This window comes from Mesoplodon densirostris, chromosome 9 (assembly GCF_025265405.1).
Source record: "Mesoplodon densirostris isolate mMesDen1 chromosome 9, mMesDen1 primary haplotype, whole genome shotgun sequence".
Classification (NCBI taxonomy): Eukaryota; Metazoa; Chordata; class Mammalia; order Artiodactyla; family Ziphiidae; genus Mesoplodon; species Mesoplodon densirostris.
Window position 1 is genome coordinate 69,881,989 of NC_082669.1, and position 23,779 is coordinate 69,905,767.

General features: G+C 38.6%; 1 protein-coding gene and 1 pseudogene across 8 annotated transcripts in view; both read left to right on the forward strand.

Annotated features, from left to right (window-relative positions):
* Positions 1-23,779, forward strand: part of BBS9 (Bardet-Biedl syndrome 9) — a 483,985-nt gene that overhangs the window by 224,350 nt on the left and 235,856 nt on the right. For 7 of the 8 annotated variants that reach the window (XM_060108887.1, XM_060108892.1, XM_060108895.1 and 4 more), the window contains one exon: positions 2,843-2,938. The exons of the other annotated variant lie outside the window; for it this stretch is intronic. In XM_060108887.1, coding sequence (XP_059964870.1) covers positions 2,843-2,938 — 96 coding nt within the window. The remainder of the gene's footprint in view (positions 1-2,842; positions 2,939-23,779) is intronic. 8 annotated transcript variants of the gene reach the window in all.
* Positions 18,903-20,987, forward strand: LOC132496418 (guanine nucleotide exchange factor for Rab-3A-like; annotated as a pseudogene).

A 23,779-nucleotide genomic window follows, 5' to 3' on the forward strand; every position in this document is an offset into this window, starting at 1 on the left:
GCCTCTTGGGCTGGTGAGTGCTGGTGGGCACTGATCCTCTGTCGGGAATCTCTCCGCTTTGCCTTCTGCACTCCTGTTGCTGCACTCTCCTCCCTGGCTCCGAAGCTTCCCCCCGCCACCCCCTGTCTCCATCAGTGAAGGGGCTACCTAGTGTGTGGAAACTTTTCCTCCTTCACAGCTCCGCCCCAGAGGTGCAGGTCCCGTCCCTATTCTTTTGTCTCTGTTTTTTCTTTTTCCCTACCCAGGTATGTGGGGAGTTCCTTGCCTTTTGGGAAGTCTGAGGTCTTCTGCCAGCATTCAGTAGGTGTTCTGTAGGAGTTGTTCCACATGTAGATGTATTTCTGATGTATTTGTGTGGAGGAAGGTGATCTCCACGTCTTACTCCTCTGCCATCTTGACGCTCTCCCTCTGTTAAGATATTTTGATCTATGGGTTATAATTTTTATCCAATTTGGAAATATTTTGGCTATTATTTTTTCAAATATTTTTTTCTGTCTCCACTCCTTTTTTCATCTTTATTTTAAGGACTCCAATTATGTGTATATTTCTCACTTGGGGTTGTCCCAGAGCTCAATGATGCTGTTTTTGTTTTTTCAATCTTTTTTCTCTTTGTGCTTTTTTTGGGTAGTTTCTACTGCTATACATTCAAGTTATTTCTTTTTTCAGTGTGTAATGTGTTCATAATCCCACTCAGTGTATTTTTTAAATCTCAGACATTGTAGTTGTCATCTCTCAAGGTTTGATTTGGGTATCTCTCTTTTTAAAAAAGTTTTTCCGTGTCTTTATTTAATATAGCTCCTTTGAATATTTATAATAATATAATAATTGTTTTAATGCCTTTGTCTACTAATTCTATTGTCTGTGCCATTTCTGAGTTAGTTTTGATTGATTTTTCTCCTTGTTAATGGGTTGTAATTTCTTTTCTCTTTCTGTGTCCTATAATTTTTGACTGAAGGACAGAATTCCTGAATTTTATCTAATTGTGTGTTGAGTATTTTAGTTTTCCTCTAAATATTGTTGAGGTTTTTTTTTTTTTCTGGGACACATTTAAGTTACCTGAAAAAGTTTGATCCTTTTTAGTGTTGTTTTGAAGCTTTGTTAGGTGGGATGGGAGCAACATTTATTCTATTGTGAACTTTACCTGCTACTGAAACCAAACTCTTCCATGTGTTCTACCTGATACCTAGTGAATTTTGATAGTCTATATTATGGCCAGTGAGAACAAGGATTATCTCTGGCCCTGTCTGGGCTTGTGGATTATTTCCTGTAATCTTTTTGACTGTTTTTTTTTTTTTTTCTTCCCCAACCTCAGGTAGTTTCCTCATAGGCATGCATCCATTAGTATTCTACTGAGTACTCAAATGGGACTCTGCAGATCTCTGGAGTTCTTTCTCTGTTGCTCTATATGCTCTCTGCTTTGAGAACGTTTGCCACTTTGGCCTTCCCAGATTCCCAACTCTATCTCCTCAACTCAGGGAGAATGCTGGGTTGCTCCTGGGCTCCCCTCCCCTGTGTTGTGGCTTGGAAATTTCTCTAGGTGGTAAGTTGGTGCAAACATAGGGCTCACTTTGTTTCTTTTTTGTCAGATATCCCTGTTGTTCATTTGCTAATTTCCAATGTCTTAAAAAATGGTTCATATATTTTATTCCATTTTTTAGTTTTTTGAGTTGGGAGGGTAAATTTGGCCCCAGTTTTTCCATCTGGGCACAGAGTGAAAGTCTCCAGTGTTATAATTTTTATTTTATTTATTTATTTTTTTTGAGTCAGGAGTCAAATGTGTTTCACTTGTAATTTTTTGATATGAATTTTTTTGATATCTCCCTTCTGTAGGCTTTCTCCTTCACGTCTCTTTTTAATTTGCAGTTTATTTGTTAAAGAGTATAAATTATTTTTCCTGTGAGTTTCCCGTACTCTGAATTTTGCTGATTACATCCCTGTGATTTTGTTTAATATTTTCTCTGTCTTGTTCCCTATAAACTGATGGTTGCGTCTAGTGCTAATAGAGTTAGGATTGATTATTTTGGCCATACTACTGCAAGAATGGTGGTATATACTTTCAGCAGTGGGTACATTATATCTGTTTGTCTCCTTTTTTGTGATTGTAACAGCTATTGATAGTCAATGCTAAGATCCATTAATTCATTGGAAGTTGAAAAATAGTGGTATTCTATTCTTTCAAGCTTTCTACAATTTTTAGCTGGAATATTTCCACACAGAGAATGTTTCCCTTGTTTACCACTGTTTATGTGGTACAATTTGGTAGGATCATCAGGATAAATGCTTGGTTCTTTGTCTTTATTATTGATTTTTAAAATAATGAGTTGATTCTCTAGGATCCTTCAATAGTGAACATTTGGGTTTTTTGTTTTATTTTTAGTGTCAATATGAACACATGCCTTTAAATATATTTGATGTATTTTACCTCATTGAAGTTATTATTATTATTATTATTTTGATACTCAAGTATTTTCATCTCTGGCCAGTGGTAGTCTCTTTAAGGTGGCTCTTACGTCCTTTTCATACAAGTCTGCTGGTCACTGACAGTTTCCTTGCTTTCTGGTGTGACAGGCATTCTTAGTTCATCTTGTACATTTCTTGCCTCAGACCTAGAATGAACTAGTATAAGAAAGAAAATTAAGTGATTTCAGCATGTTCTTCTGAGGCAGTAATTTTAGCATTTAGAAGCAACTGTGGAGATGAGTTAATATATTATAGTCCACACATGGTCCTTAAACATGACTAGTGACATAAAAAGTACTCATTGTCAACTAAGCTTCCTATTTTAAACATTAAGTGTTTTTGCCTTGTGATTATGTAAGGTGATTTTTAATTTTCTTTGTAGGCTTTGCCAATCAGTCAGAAGATGATCAGGTGAATGTAATGGGTTTTCGCTTCTTAGGAGGTTCCCGAGTTACTCTTCTTGCTTCCAAAACCTCTCGTAAGTAAAGCCATGGTATTATTGCTTTTGAAAACTTCTATTAAGAACAGTGCATCATAGATCATTGCCACATCAAAGATTTCTGCAAGGGTGATGTTAGATATTGAAAACTAAGAGCCGTTATATTAGTTATGAAGATAGAATCCTGCTTTATTAGTGATACTTAACTTTGGTTTTGGGGATGAGGAGAATTTGATAGAGGAATTTAAAGAACTGAAAAATGTTTTTGAGATAGATATATGGTGAACTAGGTTTTAGGAGTTACTAGAAACTGGAGTTAATTTTTTTGGGGTATGTGTATATTCTTATATCCTCCTTTTGGACACTTGCAAAGATGAAAGTGAAAGTGAATAACTTTTGCTGAGATTAATCTCAGTAGAATGAAAAGTAGTAATTGTATAGTCAAGTTTGAATTTCAGATTTAAATATGCTTTATTGATTTGTTTGCTTCATATGAGAATAATGGTTGAAACTACTCAATGTAAAACTGACTTCTGACGTATGTAGATAATGAAGCTACTAAACTCACTGAGTTTTATATACCTTCTTGGAAATAAATTAAAATATTAAGAAAGGAAGTGTTTAACAAATTTTAGGTACACTAAAGCTATTAGGGGAAATGAATGTGTGTGTGTGTGTGTGTGTGTGTGTGTGTGTATATATATATATATATATATGTGTGTGTGTATATATATATATATATGTCTGAGTACACTCCAGTTTTTAAAATCTCTGCCATTTGTACAATGGGTTTCATTTTCTATCAGTACTTTATGGATTTGCAGTTTTAGTTGGTTATTTCTTTTATAATTAGAAAATAAAATAAGGATATGTTCTTTTTGAAAAATGAAGATGTTAACAGGGGGAACATATATATATATACTTATTTTAGAAACTATAATGAAGTTTCTGTGGTTAAAATCATAACAGCTTCTGGAATGTGTAGGTTGGTGGCTAGTGAAATAGATTTGGAAACAACTAAAAATTAAAGAATAAGATACACAGGGCTTCCCTGGTGGCCCAGTGGTTGAGAGTCCACCTGACGATGCAGGGGACACGGGTTCGTGCCCCGGTCTGGAAAGATCCCACATGCCATGGAGCAGCTGGGCCCGTGAGTCATGGCCGCTGAGCCTGCACGTCCGGAGCCTGTGCTCCACAATGGGAGAGGCCACAACAGTGAGAGGCCCGTGTACTGCAAAAAAAATAATAATAATAAAAATAATAAGATACACAAATTAAAGACATTTCTGAGAAGAATGAGAGAATTCTGTACTTTTCGTAGTCTTTGTGATTGGTCATGATTGTAGTCTTCTTTACATTGGCACCATTTTGCTTTGAGTAATTTTAATCTTCAGTTGGATGATGGAATCATTTTTGTACATTTCTCTTTGTTAAAATGTTCTCTTTAGTTATACTAAAAAATTGTTGCCAACATTTCTCTGGGAAATTATACACATCTGTTTGATTTCAGTTGATGATGCTGTATGATGAATCTGCAATTGAGACCATTTAAAAAAGGCAAAAATTTATTCTTTGTGCAAATGAGGGTATTTATGTCCTAATGCATTATATTTATTCTTTTTTAGATAAAGTAACTCTTAGAACATTGCTGTTGCCCATAGTTACTTTATCATTCTCTAAATTTCACCGAATATCCATGTATATAACTGATTTATTCACATTCATCGTAATATATGGTAATGAATGCCTTGACACAGCTACAGTGTGGGCAGACAGACTAAATAATGGATTGGACAGGAACTATTAAATAAAGAATCAAATGAACTGTGTAAACTGAAACATGAAGTGTAGCCATTACAATTCCCTGATGGGTATTTTGGCCTCAGTGATGCCCAGAATTCTACTTAGGGAATGTCCTTGGACATGAAGGGAGATAGATATGAAGAAAATACAATGGGATGGAGTCAAGATGGTGGAGTAGGAGGACGCGGAGTTTGTGTCTCCTCACAACTAGGGCACCTACCAGGCACTGGTGAGGGACCACAGACACCTAAGGAGAAGGGAGGAACCCCTGAGCAACTGGGTAGGATGTGGGGGTGGGGAGGGAGCATAGGGAGAGGTGGAGGCAGGTTGGGACCAGTGCCCCTGAGGGGTGGCTGAGGGAGGGGAGGTGTTCCCATGCCTGGAGTGGCCCACTCATGGTGAGAGGTGCAATGGGGATGGGGGAGAGACCCTTGGGGGATTGGAGGGAACACAGCCAGCGTTTCCCCTGCCCACTTGGGCTCCGGGGAGTCTGCTGAGGTCCCAGGCCTGATCCTCTGCCCTCTGAGGCCCCCTCTAACCGTGTGGGTCCTGAGGGCATGGGAGTGGGGAGGGAGAGGGAGAGGGGAGAGGAAAAGTGGAGGCCAGATGGGATTGGTGGCCCTGGGGGTGGTGACTGGGGGAGGGGAGGGGTTCCCATGCTTGGAAGGGGCCCACTATAGTGAGGGGATCAGCGGGGAGCCTGCTGAGGTCCAGGGCCTGATCCTCTACACTCCGAGGCACACTGCGCTGCTCGGAGCCTCAGCCCCGCCCCCACACCCCCACCCAGGGCCTAACCTCCGAACTCCTCACTCTGAGGCCCCCTCCGGCCCTGCAGGTCCTAAGCCTTGGCCCCACCCCCACCTAAGCCCCGCCCCCACAGCCAAGACCTTTTCCAGCCTTTTTTTTTTTTTTTTTTTTAGGTGTGGTTATATATATATTTTTTCTCATGTTTATTTATTTTGGCTGCACTGGGTCTTAGTTGTGGCACATTGGATCTTCGTTGCAGCATGTTAAGTTGTGGCATGCATGTGGGATGTAGTTCTCTGACCAGGGATCAAACCCCGGCCCCCTGCATTGGGAGCGTGGAGTCTTAACCACTGGGCCACCAGTGAATTCCCTATGGTTCTGTTTTACCTTGTTGTTGTTGTTGCATTTATATCTTTATTTTTTCTAAAATTTTTTTATTTTTCTAATTTTACTTTATTTTTTATTCTTTGTTATTGTACTGCTCCTTTTTTTTTTTTTTTTCTGCACCATATGGCTTGCAGGATCTTGATTCCCAGGCTGGGGAGGCAGGCCTGAGCTCCTGTGGTGAGAGAGCTCTGTCCAAACTGCTAGACTAACAGAGAACCTCAGACACCAGGGAATATTAATCGGAGTGAGGTCTCCCAGAAGTCCTCATCTTGGCACCAAGACTCAGCTCTACCCAACTGCCTGCAAACTCCAGTTCTGGATGCCTCAGGCCAAATGACCAGTAAGACATGAACACAGCCCCACCCATCAAAAAAAATGAGATGACAAACAAATATGTTACAGACAAAGGAGTGAGGTAAAAACCTACAAGACCAAATAAATGAAGAGAAAATAGGCAAACTACCTGAAAAAGAATACAGAGTAATGATAGTAAAGATGATCCAAAATCTAGGAAATAGGATGGAGGTACAGATTGAGAAAATACAAGAAATGTTTAACAAAGACCTAGAAGAACTAAAGAACAAACAAACAATGATAAACAACACAATATCTGAAATGAAAAATACACTAGAAGGAATCAGTAGCAGAATTACTGAGGCAGAAGAACAAATAAGTGAGCTGGAAGATAGGATGATGGAAATAACTGCTGAGAAGCAGAATAAAGAAAAAAGAATGAAAAGAATTGAGGACAGTCTCAGAGACTTCTGGGACAACATTAAACACACCAACATTCAAATTATAGGGGTCGCAGAAGAAAAAGAGAAGGAGAAAGTGTCTGAGAAAATATTTGAAGAGGTTATAATCAAAAACTTTCCTAACATGGGAAAGGAAATAGCCACCCAAGTCCAGGAAGTGCAGAGAGTCCCATACAGGATAAACCCTAGGAGAAACACACCAAGACACATATTAATCAAACTAACAAAATTTAAATTCAAAGAAAAAATATTAAAAGCAGCAAGGGAAAAGCAACAAATAACAAACAAGGGAATCCCCATAAGGTTATCAGCTGATTTTTCAGTAGAAACTCTGCAGCCCAGAAGGGAGTGGCAGGATGTATTTAAAGTGATGAAAGGGGAAAATCTACAACCAAGATTACTCTACCCAGCAAAGATCTCACTCAGATTCGATGGAGAAATCAAAAGCTTTATAGACAAGCAAAAGCTAAGAGAATTCACCACCACCAAACCAGCTTTACAACAAATGCTAAAGGAACTTCTCTAGGTGGGAAATACAGAGAAGAAAAAGACCCACAAAAACAAACCCAAAATGATTAAGAAAATGGTAATAGGAACAGACATATCAATAATTACCTTGAATGTAAAAGGATTAAATGCTCCAACCAAGACACAGACTGGCTGAATGGATACAAAAACAAGACCCGTATATATGCTGTCTATAAGAGACCCACTTCAGACCTAGAGACACATACAGACTGAAAGTGAAGGGATGGAAAAAGATATTCTATGCAGATGAAAAACACAAGAAAGCTGGAGTAGCAATACTCATATCAGATAAAATAGACTTTAAAATGAAGACTATTATAAGAGATAAGGAAGGACACTATATAATGATCAAGGGATCAATCCAAGGAGAAAACATAACAATTATAAATATTTATGCACACAACATAGGAGCACCTCAATACAAAAGGCAAATGCTAGTAGCCTTAAAAGGGAAAATCGACAGTAACACAATAATAGTGGGGACCTTTAACACCCCACTTACACCAAAAGACAGATCATCCACACAGAAAATAAATAAGGAAACACAAGCTTTAAATGACACAATAGACCAGATAGATTTAAATGATATTTACAGGACATTCTACCCGAAAGCGACAGAATACACTTTCTTCTCAAGTGCACACGGAACATTCTTCAGGATCACATCTTGGGTCAAAATTAAGCCTCGGAAAATTTAAGAAAGTTGAAACCGTATCAAGCATCTTTTCCAACCACAATGCTATGAGATTAGAAATCAATTACAGGAAAAAAACTGTAAAAAATACAAACACATGAAGGATAAACAGTGCACTGCTAAATAACCAAGAGATCACTGAAGAAATCAAAGGTGAAATAAAAAAAATATCTAGAAACAAATGACAATGAAAACATGATGACCCAAAACTTATGGGATGCAGCAAAAGCAGCTCTAAGAGGGAAATTTATAGCAGTTCATTCTCACCTCAAGAAACAATAAAAATCTCAAACAATCTAACCTTACACCTAAAGCAACTAGAGAAAGAAGAACAAAGATAATGCAAAGTTAGCAGAAGGAAAGAAATCATAAAGATCAGATCAGAAATAAATGAAAAAGAAAAAAAGAAAACAACAGCAAAGATCAATAGAACTAAAAGTTGGTTCTTTGAGAAGACAAACTTGGTAAACCTTTCGTGAGACTCATCAAGAAAAAAAGGGAGAGGACTCAAATCAATAAAATTAGAAATGAAAAAAGGCAAAATTACCACTGACACCACAGAAATACAAAGCATCATAAGAGACTACTACAAGCAACTATGCCAATAAAATGGACAACTGGGAAGAACTGGAAAAATTCTTGAAAAGGTACAACTTTCTAAGACTGAACCAAGAAGAATCAGAAAGTATGAACAGACCAATCACAAGTAATGACATTGAAACTGTGATTAAAAATCTTCCAACAATCAAAAGTCCAGGACCAGATAGCTTCACAGGTGAATTCTATCAAACATTTAGAGAAGAGCTAACATCTATCCTTCTCAAACTCTTCCAGAAAATTGCAGAGGACCACCCCAAATTCATTCTACAAGGCCACCATCACCCTGATACCAAAACCAGACAAAGATATCACAAAAAATGAAAATTACAGACCAATATCACTGATGAATATAGATGCAAAAATGCTCAACAAAATACTAGCCAACAGAATCCAACAACACATTGAAAAGATCATACACCATGATCAAATGGGGTTTATCCCAGGGATGCAGAGATTCTTCAATATATGCAGGTCAATCAATGTGATACACCATATTAACAAATTAAAAACTAAAAACCGTATGATCATCTCAATAGATGCAGAAAAATCTTTTGACAAAATTTGACACCATTTATGATAAAAAGTCCTGAAAGTAGGCATAGAGGGAACCTGTCTCAATATAAGAAAGGCCATATATGACAAACCCACAGCAAAACCTCATTCTCAATGGTGAAAAACTGAAAACATTTCCTGTAAGATCAGGAAGAAGACAAGGATGTCCACTCTCACTACTATTATTCAACATAGTTTTGGAAGTCCTAGCCACAGCAATCAGAGAAGAAAAAGAAATAAAAGGAATGCAAATTGGAAAAGAAGAAGTAAAACTGTCACTGCTTACAGATGATATGATACTATGCATGGAAAATCCTAAGGATGTCACCAGAAAACCACTCAAACTAATCAATGAATTTGGTTGATTTGCAGGATACAAAATTAATGCACAGAAATTTCTTGCAATCCTATACACTAATGATGAAAAATCTGAAAGAGAAATTAAGGAAACAATTCCATTTACCATTACAACAAATAGAATTAAATACCTAGGAATAAATCTACCTAAGGAGGGAAAAGACCTGTACTCAAAAAACTTTAAAACACTGATGAAAGAAATCAAAGATGACACAAACAGATGGAGAGATATACCACGTTCTTGGATTGGAAGAATCAATATTGTGAAAATGACTCTACTACCCAAAGCAATCTACAGATTCAATGCAATCCCTATCAAATTACCAATGACATTTTTCACAGAATTAGAACAAAAAATTTTACAATTTGTATGGAAACACAAAAGACCCTGAATAGCCAAAAGTAATCCTGAGAAAGAAAAACGGAGCTGGAGGAGTCATACTCCCTGACTTCAGACTATACTACAAAGCTACAGTAATCAAGACAGCATGGTACTGGCACAAAAACAGAAATATAGATCAATGGTACAGGATAGAAAATCCAGAGATAAGCCCATGCACATATGGTCACCTAATCTATGACAAAGGAGGCAAGAATATACAATGGAGAAAAGACATCCTCTTCAATAAACAGTGCTGGGAAACCTGGATGGCTACATATAAAAGAATGAAATTAGAACACTCCCTAACCCCATACAGAAAAATAAATTCAAAATAGATTAAAGACCTAAATATAAGACCGGACACTCCAAAACTCTTAAAGGAAAACATCAGAAAAACACACTTTGACATAAATCACAGCAAGACCTTTTTTGACCCACCTCCTAGAGTAATGAAAATAAAACCAAAAATAAGCAGATGGGACCTCATTAAGTTAAAAGCTTTTGCACAGCAGAAAAAAACATAAACAAGATGAAAACACAACCCTCAGAATGGAAATAAATATTTGCAAATTAAGCAACATACAAAGGATTAATCTCCAAAATTTATAAGCAGCTCAATATCAAAAAAACAAACAGGGCTTCCCTGGTGACACAGTGGTTAATAATCTGCTTCCCAGTGCAGGGGACACAGGTTCCAGCCCTAGTCCGGAGGATCCCAGATGCCACGGAACAACTAAGCCTGTGTGCCACAACTACTGAACCTGCGCTCTAGAGCCCGAGAGCCAGAACTACTGAGCCTGCATGCCACAACTACTGAAGCCCACGTGCCTAGAGCCTGTGCTCCACAATAAGAGAAGCCACTGCAATGAGAAGCCCGTGCACCACAAGGAAGGTTAGCCGCCGCTCACTGCAACTAGAGAAAGCCCCCTCGTAGCAATGAAGACCCAATGCAGCCAAAAATAAATTAATTAATTAATTTAAAAAAACAAACGAACAACACAATCAAAAAATGGGCGAAAGACCTAAATAGACATTTGTCCAAAGTAGACATACAGATGGCCAAGAGGCACGTGAAAAGATGTTCAGCATCACTAATTATTAGAGAAATGCAAATCAAAACTACAATGAGGTATCACCTCACACTGGTCAGAATGGTCTTCATCAAAAAATCTACAAACAATAAATGCTGGGGAGGGAGTGGAGAAAATGGAACCCTCTTGCACTGTTGGTGGGAATATAAATTGATACAGCCACTGTGGAGAAGAACAGTATGGAGGTTCCTTAAAAAACTAAAAATAGAACTACCATATGACCCAGCAATCCTACTACTGGTCATATACCCTAAGAAAACCATAATTCAAAAAGTCACATGTACACCAATGTTCATTGCAGCACTACTTACAATGGCCAGGACACAGAAACAACCTAAATGTCCATTGACAGATGAATGGATAAAGATGATGTGGTACATATATATAATGGAATATTACTCAGCCATAAAAGGAATGAAATTGGGTCATTTGTAGGGATGTGGATGGACCTAGAGACTGTCATACAGAGTGCAGTAGTCAGAAAGAGAAAAACAAATATCATACATTAATACATGTATATGGAATCTAGAAAAATCTTACTGATGAACCTAGTTGCAGGGCGGGAGTTAGAGATGCAGACATAGGAAACGGACGTGTGGACACAGTGGGGGCGGCGAGGGTGGGATGAATTGAGAGATTAGGTTTCACATCAATACACTACCATGTGTAAAATAGATAGCTAGTGGGAACCTGTTGTATAGCACAGGGAGCTCAGCTCGGTGCTCTGTGATGACCTAGCCGGGTGGGATGCAGCGGGGGAGGGAAGTCCATAAGGGAGGGGATATATGTATGCATATAGCTGATTCACTTTATTGTACAGCAGAAACTAACACAACATTGTAAAGCAATTATACTCCAATAAAAAAATGAAATAAGGGGGCTTCTCTGGTGGCGCAGTGGTTGAGAATCCGCCTGCCGATGCAGGGGACATGGGGTCGTGCCCTGGTCTGGGAAGTTCCCACATGCCGTGGAGCGGCTGGGCCTGTGAGCCATGGCTGCTGAGCCTGCGCGTCCGGAGCCTGTGCTCCGCAACAGGAGAGGCCACAACAGTGAGAGGCCCGCGTACCACAGAAAAAAAAATAAAAATAAAAATAAAATAAAATAAAATAAAATAAGGAAGTACAATTTTCCAGAGTCTAGGCAGATATTGGTATATTGGTATATTAAATATATGCATTCTTTTTATATCAGTGCTACCTCTATAAACTTGTTAAAGATAACAAGTAGGTCACATTTTATGAAATCAAATATTTTTATAATCAGAATTATAAAATATTTCTACATGGAAGTCAATTATTTTTACTGATTCAGTACAATGAAATTTCAGAAGAAATATGCTATTGACTAAATACTTATATATTCCTGCCATGGCACTCTCTTAAGATCCAGATCCATTTTGTGATTTATTACCTCACACAACAGACACTACCTCTTCTCTCTCCCTCTTCCTTCCTGCCCCTTTTGTCTCCAAACTTTTCTTGATCTTTCTTATATATCTATTTTTGTCTTTTTCTCTACTGTATCTATTTGTACTTTGCCTTGTTTCAGTTTTTTTAAAGGATTTAAAGTGTATATATATAAATCATAAAAATTTCCAAAATATGGAAGGGGAAAGTAAACAGTTGAAGGAACAGAGAGAGAAAATAAGAGCAGGAAATTAATAAAGATAAAAAGATTATACTGCAGAATCAATAAGATGCTAGCAGTCTAAAAATAACAAGAAAACATTTTAGTTCCAATTTTCAGAATGTTCAAAAGGTCAAATCAAATCAGTTGTTCAGGAGATGCACAGCCTTTACTGATGCTGAGTCCAGGATGAAGTTTCTCTTCTGAATATCATAAAGATAGCTTCTTCACTAATGTCTCCATAAGCTTATTCTTATAGTTATACTCGTTATACTTATATAGTTATACTTTATGAGTAACAAATTTCATAAAGCCTTAAAAATAATGATGAAATGCAATTACTAGGTATAATTCTGTATGAGCCCAAAGCAGTGCAGTCTAAGCTGCAGCTTAATCCAAGGATAAATTTAGAGTGTCTAGTATTACACACTCTAATTTAGTATCTAGCATTTTCAATAAGAATTGGATAATCAAACTCAGTAATTCGGAAGTAAAATGTAGCTGGAAGGAGTTGTGGGTTTGTTTTTAAATGAGCAGTATTAGAACATGTTTGAATAGCAATTGAAATGATTGAATTAATGGGAGAGGCTGATGATCAGGAAGAAGGGGATCACAAAGCAATGAAGTCCTTTAGAAGGAGAGAAGGGGTGGGGATGCAGAGCGTGGAGGGTGAGGAGAATTGAAGGACAGGCCTTTGTAACTTTACTGTGACAAGATGTAGGTCCAGGGAGATTTTGTAGATTTGTTGACTGAAAGATAGGGGAGCTTTGATGATGTCTAAATTTGAAAAAGAAAAAGCATGACACTGATGTCTTGAAGAATAAGAAAGCAAACTCATGAAATATAAGGCAATGTTGAAGTCTGAGATCCTGAATTTTGAAGTGAAGCCAGTCATCCTTAGACGATTTTGCCTGGCAGTGATTTGTTTATCAGTATACAAGCAACTAAAGTCAGGGCTGGGATTTTGAAACAGAGAATTGCATATAAAATATTTTTTATGAGAATCATTGTAATAATGGACTACCAAATCTAAGAGAAATAAAGTAGAGAAAACTGATACATAGTGAGAATTTAATGGGTTCAATGGATCACAAGCCTTGATAAGGTTGAAGAAGTGAAGTAGTAGGAGTTATAGAGCAAGTGAACCAGAAGAACAAAAGGTGGTGGTCAGAGAATGAATGAAGTGCTGATGTAAAGTGTTCAGAGAGACTGCAGATTCTGATGAGAGGCTCATCAGACAAGGTGTGACACTGGGGCAGTGGGTTGTGAAGATGGAGAGAAAACCAATGGAGACAAGGATTTCTAGGAAATGAAATGTCTCAGTTGTGGATATTGGAAGAGCCTATTTGATGTTAGCACAATGAAAGAGAAAAAGAAATACATGCAGACATATTATTGTGAAATTTTAGAGCACTAAGAATCGGGAGCATATCTTCAAAGATTATAAAGGAAAAAACAATCTACTCAAGGAACATGAATCAAGAAGGCATTTAACATCAAAATTATTAGATGCTAGAAGACAATGGAAAATTTTTTGCTAAGATTTGAGGGAAATGATTATCAATTTAGACTTCTGTACCATGCTAAATTGGTAATTAGCAATGAGTGCTGAGTAAATACATCTTCTCAGTGTCACAAGTAGGGCTAAGCAATTGCAAATAGCAAATTTATGTTGTCTCAGGTAGGCCTTTGGGATATGGAAAGGATAACTAATATACTAAACATTTCAATATCCTGAAAGATTTTAACATTCTAGAAAGAGTGATTGAATTGAACAAGGTCAAGTTTAAAAGTCCTTTGCTTATCCATTTTGACTATTTTTCTTTCAGGTGTAATGAAAGAATTATAGTCATGTATGTGAATAAGGGTTGGGCCTTGAAAAAGCCTTTTGTTTTGCATCTGTCAAAAGAAAGCATATGTGATCCTGAACTGTGTTAAACAAAATATCTTCAGAACAAGGAAAGTGAGAATCTTGCTCCACTCCATCTGGGTAGACCACATGCTTTTGTTCATTTTTCATTCAGCAGACGTATTAGATATAGAGACTGCCGTGGCTGTTGTGGAGCTTCTGGACTAACGGGAGAGACAAACAGGTAGCGAACTGATACTAGAATGCTTGATGTGCTTACAGAAGCACACTTAGCTGCTGTTGGAGTCCAAAGGAATGAGATTCCATAAGAGATTTTATTTGTGAAGGATCTTGAGGAATGAATAGGAGATTATTAGGTGGAGGGCATTCCATAAAGAGGAAAAGTTATCTTCAGATGCTTGATAAATTGTGGGGTTTTTAGAGATCAGTAAATTTTCTTCTGTGCCTGGAAGTTCATAGAGTAGGGACTCTGTGATAGTCCTTTAATAAAGCCAAAAAATTTAGGGACAAGTGTCATTATCAAATCTAAACTCACCTGACACCCACCTCATGCCACTGTGAGTGATTTAATGTGTACAGTGATTCATCAATATAATATTACTATTAATATTTATCTTAGAACACCTTAGCAGTATTATCAAGGGACAATGGGAATAGTATATAAATCTACTTGGGAAAAGCCTTTTGCAAAGTAAATTTACAGAAACCATCCCTAGTTTCTACTAATATTGAAGAGGTTGTATATGTAGAATATTATACTAGTATCTACTGAAATTGTTTCTATTATTTCTTCCAACTTTTGGTTTAAAAAGCATTCATCTGCTTTTTCATCTCTCATTTTAAAATTTCCAAAGATCATAAATTATATTGATGCTTTGTTCATGATATGGATACAAACATTATTTATACTGATGAACTTCAGATGTTCTGACGTGAATAGAGACTGACATTATGCACTTTTGTGCCCTGCTTAGTTAAATGTATTATTTTCTCCATTTGTAGTAGGGTGCAATGGCAATTAACTGGGTTCCAATCATCCAAATTTATTTCATTTGGAGAATGAAATGGTTATTTCCACTGAGCTGCTATTACAAGATGCAAAGGAAAAGAGATAAAAAAAATTGTTCATTTTGGCAGCTATTTTAATTACCATATTGTAAAGATATATTTTGTAATACAACTTTCTTCTTTCATGTTATATTGCAAATAGAAATTTTCATTTCTCCTTTCCATGAAATGCGTACCCTGGAAAGTCTCCAGGGCAATGTTAACTACCTGGGAGTACTAGTACTGAGAATATGCTTAATAATCAAAATAATGCCTTATAAATCTTCAACTCATTGATTCTTGTTGATTTTTGGTAATATGAAAAAAAATGAACTTGCAGATATCATGTTTATATTTTTATTTAAAGATACATTTATTTATTTATTTATTTATGGCTGTGTTGGGTCTTTGTTGCTGTGTGCGGGCTTTCTCTAGATGCAGCGAGTGGGGGCTACTCTTCATTGTGGTGCACGGGCGTCTCACTGTGGTGGCTTCTCTTGTGGCGGAGCATGGGTTCTAGGCACATGGGCTTCAGTAGTTGTGGCACGTGGGCTCTAGAGCGTAGGCTCAGTAGTTGTGGCGAATGGGCTTAGTTGCTCCGCGGCATGTGCGATCTTCCCGGACCAGGGCTCGAACCTGTGTCCCCTGCATTGGCAGGCAGATTCTTAACCACTGTGCCACCAGGGAAGTCCCTCGTGTTTATGTTTTTAACTCCCAAGTCTGATGGTGTTTTTTTATTTTAAAACATTTTTTCCTGCCCCCCACCGCATGTGTTGATGAATAAGAAAATAATTGAGGCCCAAATGTTAAAGTTACAGAAAATATCACACTATTTAAATGTTTATTTTTATGATTTTTACTTTTTTGTTGTTTGGTGACATTCATGTATTATACTTTATCACAGTGGAGTACTATCTTAATCCATTTGGGCTATTATTTAAAAATACCATAGACTGGGTAGCTTTTACCCAACAGAAATTTATTTCCAATAGTTCTGTAGGCTGGGAAGTCCAAGATCAAGGCACCAGTAGATTTGGTTTCTGGTAAGGGCCTGCTTCTTTGTTCATAGATGTCTGACTTTTTAGTGTGTCCTCACATGGCAGAACGGTCAAGAAAGATTTCTGGGGTCTCTTTTATAAGGGTGATAATCTCATTCATGAGGGCTCCACACTCATGACATAATCGCCTCCCCAAGGCCCCATATCCAGGTATTATCACATTGGGTATCAAGACTTAACATATGAATTTTGGGGTGACACAAACATTCAGACTATAGCAAATAGCTGCTGGGTATATAGAATTTTATTTATATTTAAATTTTTCATTGAGCTTTAGATTTTTTACTCACTTCATTCCACACTTTTTGTATCAAAGTTTTAATTTTTTCAGCCAATATATATATATATATATATATTTTTTTTTTTTTTTTTTTTCTTTTTGCGGTATGCGGGCCTCTCACTGCTGTGGCCTCTCCCGTTGCGGAGCACAGGCTCCGGATGCGCAGGCCCAGCGGCCATGGCTCACGGGCCCAGCCGCTCCGCGGCATATGGGATCCTCCCAGACCGGGGCACGAACCCGTATCCCCTGCATCGGCAGGCGGACTCTCAACCACTGCGCCACCAGGGAGGCCCTGCCAGCCAATATATTTTGAACATCTAATTTTGCTTGATCTAAATTTTATAATACAAAGATAAATTGTGCTTGTGTAGGTCTTTTCCATACAACACTATAGTTGATCTCCATACCAACCTTGTGAGATATGTTTTATTTTCCCCTTTGTGTGGATGAAGAAATTGAAGATTGCCTGATTTATTTGTACTGAAGTCATAGATTTAAGAATTTACTACATTTTAAGTTTTGCTCAGGGATAAGACCTGAGAAACTGGAGATTTTCTTCCTAATGTGATACCCTTAATTGCTTATATATGCCACCACCATCTGTTTTGTTACCTTGGTCATGGTTATAATGTCCTAACTCTAAGTCTATTCTTGTTCCTTTCCAATTCGTTTTCTACTCGGCAGTTCTTGTAATAAAAACAAGGAAACAAACAATTACAAATTATATCATGCCACTCTCCAGCTTAAAATCTTTTGTGTTTATAATAATATCCAAACTTTTACCACCCCTTATAGGTCTCCTTGTATGTTCTGGCCTGGCCTAACATCCAGCTTCATCTACGGGCACTCTCTTCCTCACTCTGGCCTTCTCTCAGTTCCTGGTACATGTCTTGACTTTTTCTACCATGAAGTCTTTGAACTTGCCATTCCCTCTACCTGGGCTATTCTGCCCATCCTTAAGCTCCAAGCTTTATGCACAAAATGGTTAGGAGTGTGGGCTCCAGGCTCTGGCTTAGAGTTCGTTTGAGTGACTTTGAAAAAATTACTGTGCCTGTTTTTTCCATCTACAAAACGGAGATAAAATAGTACAATTATAATGTGTGAGAATCAAATGAGATAATTCCTAAAAAGCATGTAGCAATTTGCTGGTACATTGTAAGTGCTCGTGAAATTTTAGCTGCTAGTATTGTTTAACTGCTGTATTATATGAAATAATATAAAAACTGTTTTACCCATTAGTCTTTATCACAGCACCCTTTTTATCTGCATCATAGTCCTTTCATAACTTGTAACTATTTATTTGTTATTTACTTATTTATTTTCTGCCCTTTTCACTAGGATGAGGACCAGGACCAGTATGTGTTGTTCCCCATTGTTTGCCCAGCACTTATCATTTAATATCTTTTGAATTGAATGAGTAGGTGCAGAGTAACTTTGAACCTTCTTGAGACTATCTAATAAAGATAGTCTTGAATTATGGCTATTTTGTAAAGGGAATTTCATTTCTCTCATTTGTCTCTTTCCTTTGAACCTATTGTACAGGACTTTTCTCTGTTACTTTATCTTTAGAAAGTAGAAGTCTTTGCCCAGTACAGGGGATTGAGATGGGTTTCTCAGAGAGTTCATAGGCCTCTGTTCAGATAATTCAAATCTTGATAAAAGATAAAGGGAAATGTTTAGACTTGCCCACATTTCATTTTGTCGGATTAGGGATTTTGTTGTCTGCCAGGAGTGAGGAAGGAGCTCCAGCTGTAGGTAGCAGAGATAAGCACTTCCCCTCTCTGGGGAAGAGTTTTGGGCACCACTGCCTTTCTTGGCTATCCCACAACATCCCCTGCTCTCCTTAATGAAACACCCATGCCCAGTGTAAGCTATGAATGGGAACTAAACCCAGCACTTCCTCGGAGGCATTAGAATAGGTGTTAATTGGATTTGTCTTTCCCCAACATCAGCTCAGCCTGTGGACAGCTGAGCTTGGGGGTACTGGTTAGTATTTGGCTGAGAATCCTCTCCATATTTCCCCCAGTCATAAATTCTAATAAAATGTTTAACTTTTAAATAAAACTTAACTAATAAAACTAACTTTTGGTGGACAGACTTGCCAGGACATACCAGAATATGCCTTATTATGAGATTTTCTTGCAGTACCTATGTAGGTGATTTAACAGAAACCAGTGTATTATCTCGTTATAGTGCAGCATAAAAACTGCTCACTCAGCTTCAGCCATGCTAGCTTCCTCAGTGTTCCTAAAAGCACGTTTCTGCCTCAGGGCCTTTGCACTCACAGTTCACTTGGCTGGGAATGCTCTTCCCACAGATATCCCCCTGGCTTGCTCCATCATTTCATTCAGGTATCTTGAGATGTATATTTTTTGCATCTTGGGCCAGATGACATAGTTCTTTTAAAAAATGTGTCATAATAATCCCAGTTGTTTATGTGCATCTCTTTTAAGATTTGTAAATTGTGACACATTTGTATTGAAAAATTGTAGTTGAATGCATAACTTCCTCTGTAGTTTTATTTCATTTTTATTTTATTTTATTTTTTAATTTTTGGCTACATTGGGTCTTCGTTGCTGCACATGGGCTTTCTCTAGTTGCGGCGAGAGGGGGCTACTCTTCACTGTGGTTCACGGGCTTCTCACTACAGTGGCTTCTCTTGTTGTGGAACATGGACTCTAGGTGCGCAGGCTTCAGTAGTTATGGCACACGGGCTCAGTAGTTGTGGCTCATGGGCTCTAGAGTGCAGGCTCAGTAGTTGTGGCTCATGGGCTTAGTTGCTCCGCGGCATGTGGGATCTTCCCGGACCAGGGATCAAACCCATGTCCCCTGCACTGGCAGGTGGATTCTTAACTACTGCACCACCAGGGAAGTCCTATTTCACTTTATATATAAGAAATTTTATTCTTTATGTATATTTAGGCTATACCCCAGGTTTTTCTACTTGTATGTGGAAGGCTATTCAAAATCCTTCTAGGACCTAAATGAATTAAATTTCCTTTGAAATATCAGCACTGTAATATTTGTGTAAAAATTTACAGCTTTATCTAAGATGACAATAAATTCTATCCTAAGGAAAACTCATTTTATTAAGGCTGCTTTTTTTCATATCTGCTATTTGAAAGTTACTGGGTTAGTTAGGTTCTATGTGGGTCTAATAAAGTTTATTATGGAATCCCTGCTCTTTAGTTTATAATAGCCTTGGGGAAATAATGGTGAGAACGATGACAATGGGTAGCATTTATTGAACACCTAATATATTTTAAGCATCGTTTTGAGTATTTTATTAAAAGGTACGTATACGTGAGAGGAAATGACTGCAATGAGGCAGTGTGTTGTCTCACTTTCAGGATCTCAGAATCTGGGAGTAGTAAAGGATCTTGTTCAGTGTTATGAACCCTGGAGGTAGCTCTTCTCTAATGATCTTGACAGGCATTCCTGCAGGATCTCCCTGGAGATTTGCAAGAAGGGCAGGGCTTTGAGCCCTGAAAAAGGAGCTCACGCTGCCCAGAAGGAGCTGAGGCTGAAAGATGAGGGCCATGAACAGCTGTTTGAGGTGTGGGAACACCTGGAACAGGAGCTGGAGGAGTTGCTGATGGCCAGCCTGTCTGAGGAAGCCCGTGTAAGAAGCCCACGTGAAGTAGGTGGGATCAGAAAAACAGCTGAAGGAGGCATGGGCTGACATGCCAAAGGTGGAAGTGACAGCCTTGAAGACATCGGTCATCATATCCACAGCAGCCTCTCCCAACCATGAGCTCCACCTGGCCCCACTAAGCCTGGACCCCACAAGGGCCCAGAACACTGGCAGCTCCATCTGCCCAGCTGTGTGTCCCGCTGTGGGATATCCTCTCACCCTGGACTAGGATGACAAGGAGGTGGACATGATTTCTTTCCCACCCTGGACAAGCCCTGTTCCTTCCTGGGAAGGGTGTACCACAAGGATATGGGCCCCTGCCTGGATTTCACAAAGTGGGATCTCCTGGTGCTGGTGCAGGCCACTCTGGAGGACAACACGCTCACCATCCAGCCTGTGGCTTTGCAGATGCTGCCCACAGTGAGGGCAGCCACAGTCAAGTGTGGCAGTGCCAACGTATGTGCCTACACCTGCTACTATCACATTCGGCTCTGTCACTCCAATAGTCAGGACTACATCTCACCATCTTGGGCTTGCATCACTGCAGCATGCAACTTCATCACCTACATCTGCTACATCCAGCAAGGACTGTGTGACAGAATGTGAAGCCAGTGTTTCGGGAGATCACAAAACTACAAAAGGAGATGTAGCTGGATCAGCTCAGCTTCATCCTCTAGAAGGCCAAGGGCACTGCCTGTGCCTGGATGGGTGCTCTGGGTTGGAGAAAACACCTGCCCCAAGATGGGCAGACACAGAGAAAGGCAAGGTCCTGGAGCCAGCCCTGAGTCAGAAGCCACCCATCTACCTAGGAGTAGGGACAAATGGCTGGGACCTGGAGGCAGCACTGAGCTGCCAAATATCTGTCCCAGGATGGATGGAGGGACAGACAGGTCTGTACCTCCAGAGATGGCCTGTCTTTCCTCCCCATTGAGTTCTATATCTCCCAAGGAGATTTTAAAGAAAGCACCAAACACCAAGGAGCTCAGAACCTTAAACACTTCCTGAGGCAACTGACTCTGTGGATATCTATAATAATTATACAATTCTATTGTGCCTTCTGCCCTTTGCAGCTCCCTTGCTATTGTCTAATCCTTCTGCTGTGTGATAGACTGTCACATACTTGAAAAGAGTTATATATCACTCGGGGAAAGCCCTGGCACCTTTGGGGCAAAGTCAACCTTAATGGGGTATCCCTGACTCAGTGATGTCACAAGCCATGTTTGTTCTTCCCCCATCACTCCATCTTCCAGGTCGAAGGTGAGTTCCGTGAGAGCAGAGGCTCTTGCTTTATTCCCATTCTTGCTGATTTTATCCCCAGCATCTTGTACTGACTTATATAAATGAATGAAAGAGTGAATAAATACCAGTCTGGGTTTACTGTGTTGGACCCCTTTTTTTTTTTTTTTTTTTTTTTTTTTTTGTGGTACATGGGCCTCTCACTGTTGTGGCCTCTCCCATTGCGGAGCACAGGCTCCGGACGCGCAGGCTCAGTGGCCATGGTTCACGGGCCTAGCCACTCTGTGGCATGTGGGATCATCCCGGACCAGGGCACGAACCCGTGTCCCCTTCATTGGCAGGCAGACTCTCAACCCCTGTGCCACCAGAGAAGCCCCTTAATTGATATTTATAGGACATCCCATCCCAAAACAACAGAATACACTTTCTTCTTAAGTGCTCATGGACATTCTCCAGGATAGATCATATCTTGGGTCACAAATCAAGCCTTGGTAAATTCAAGAAAACTGAAATCGTATCAAGTATCTTTTCCAACCACAACACTATGAGACTAGATATCAATTACAGGAAAAAGTCTGTAAAAAATACAAGCAAATGGAGGCTAAACAATATGCTACTAAATAACCAAGAGATCACTGAAGAAATCAAAGAGGAAATCAGAAAATACCTAGAAACAAATGACGATGAAAACACGACAACCCTCAAAAAAAACCTATGGGATGCAGCAAAAGCAGATCTAAGAGGGAAGTTTATAGCAAAACAATCCTACCTCAAGAAATAAGAAACATCTCAAATAAACAACCTAACCTTACATCTAAAGCAATTAGAGAAAGAAGAACAAAAAACCCCCAAAGTTAGAGGAAGGAAAGAAATCATAAAGATCAGATCAGAAATAAATGAAAGAGAAATGAAGGAAACAATAGCAAAGATCAGTAAAACTAAAAGTTGGTTCTTTGAGAAGATAAACAAAATGATAAGCCATTAGCCACACTCATCAAGAAAATAAGGGAGAAGACTCAAATCAATAGAATTAGAAATGAAAAAGGAGAAGTATCAACTGACCCTGCAGAAATACAAAGGATCATGAGAGATTACTAAAAGCAACTATATGCAAATAAAATGGACAACCTGGAAGAAGTGGACAAATTCTTAGAAAAGCACAACCTTCTGAGACTGAACCAGGAAGAAGTAGAAAATATAAACAGACCAATCACAAGCACTGAAATTGAGACTGTGATTAAAAATCTTCCAACAAACAAAAGCCCAGGACCAGATGGCTTCACAGGTGAATTCTATCAAACATTTAGAGAAGAGCTAACACCTATATCCTTCTCAAACTCTTCCAAAATATAGCAGAGGGAGGACCACTCCTAAACTCATTCTACAAGACCACCATCACCCTGATACCAAAACCAGACAAAGATGTCCCAAAGAAAGAAGACTACAGGCCAATATCACTGATGAACATAGATGCAAAAATCCTCAACAAAATACTAGCCAATAGAATCCAACAGCACATTAAAAGGATCATACACCATGATGAAGTGGGGTTTATCCTAGGAATGCAAGGATTCTTCAATATACGCAAATCAATCAATGTGATACATGATATTAACAAATTGAACGAGAAAAACCATATGATCATCTCAATAGATGCAGAAAAAGCTTTCAACAAAATTCAACACCCATTTATGATAAAAACCCTGCAGAAAGTAGGCATAGAGGGAACTTACCTCAACATAATAAAGGCCATATATGACAAACCCACAGCCAAAATCATTTTCAGTGGTGAAAAACTGTAACCATTTCGTCTAAGATCTGGAACAAGACAAGGTTGCCTACTCTCACCACTATTATTCAACACAGTTTTGAAAGTTTTAGCCACAGCAATCTGAGAAGAAAAAGAAATAAAAGGAATCCAAGTCAGAAAAGAAGAAGTAAAGCTGTCACTGTTTGCAGATGACATGATACCATACATACAGAATCCTAAGGATGCTACCAGAAACCTATTAGAGCTAATCAATGAATTTGGTAAAGTAAAATTAATGCACAGAAACCTCTTACATTCCTATACACTAATGATGAAAAATCTGAAAGAGAAATTAAGGAAACACTCCTGTTTACCATTGCAACAAAAAGAATAAAATACCTAGGAATAAACCTACCTAAGGAGACAAAAGTCCTGTATGTAGAAAAGTATAACACATTGATGAATGAAATGAAAGATGATATA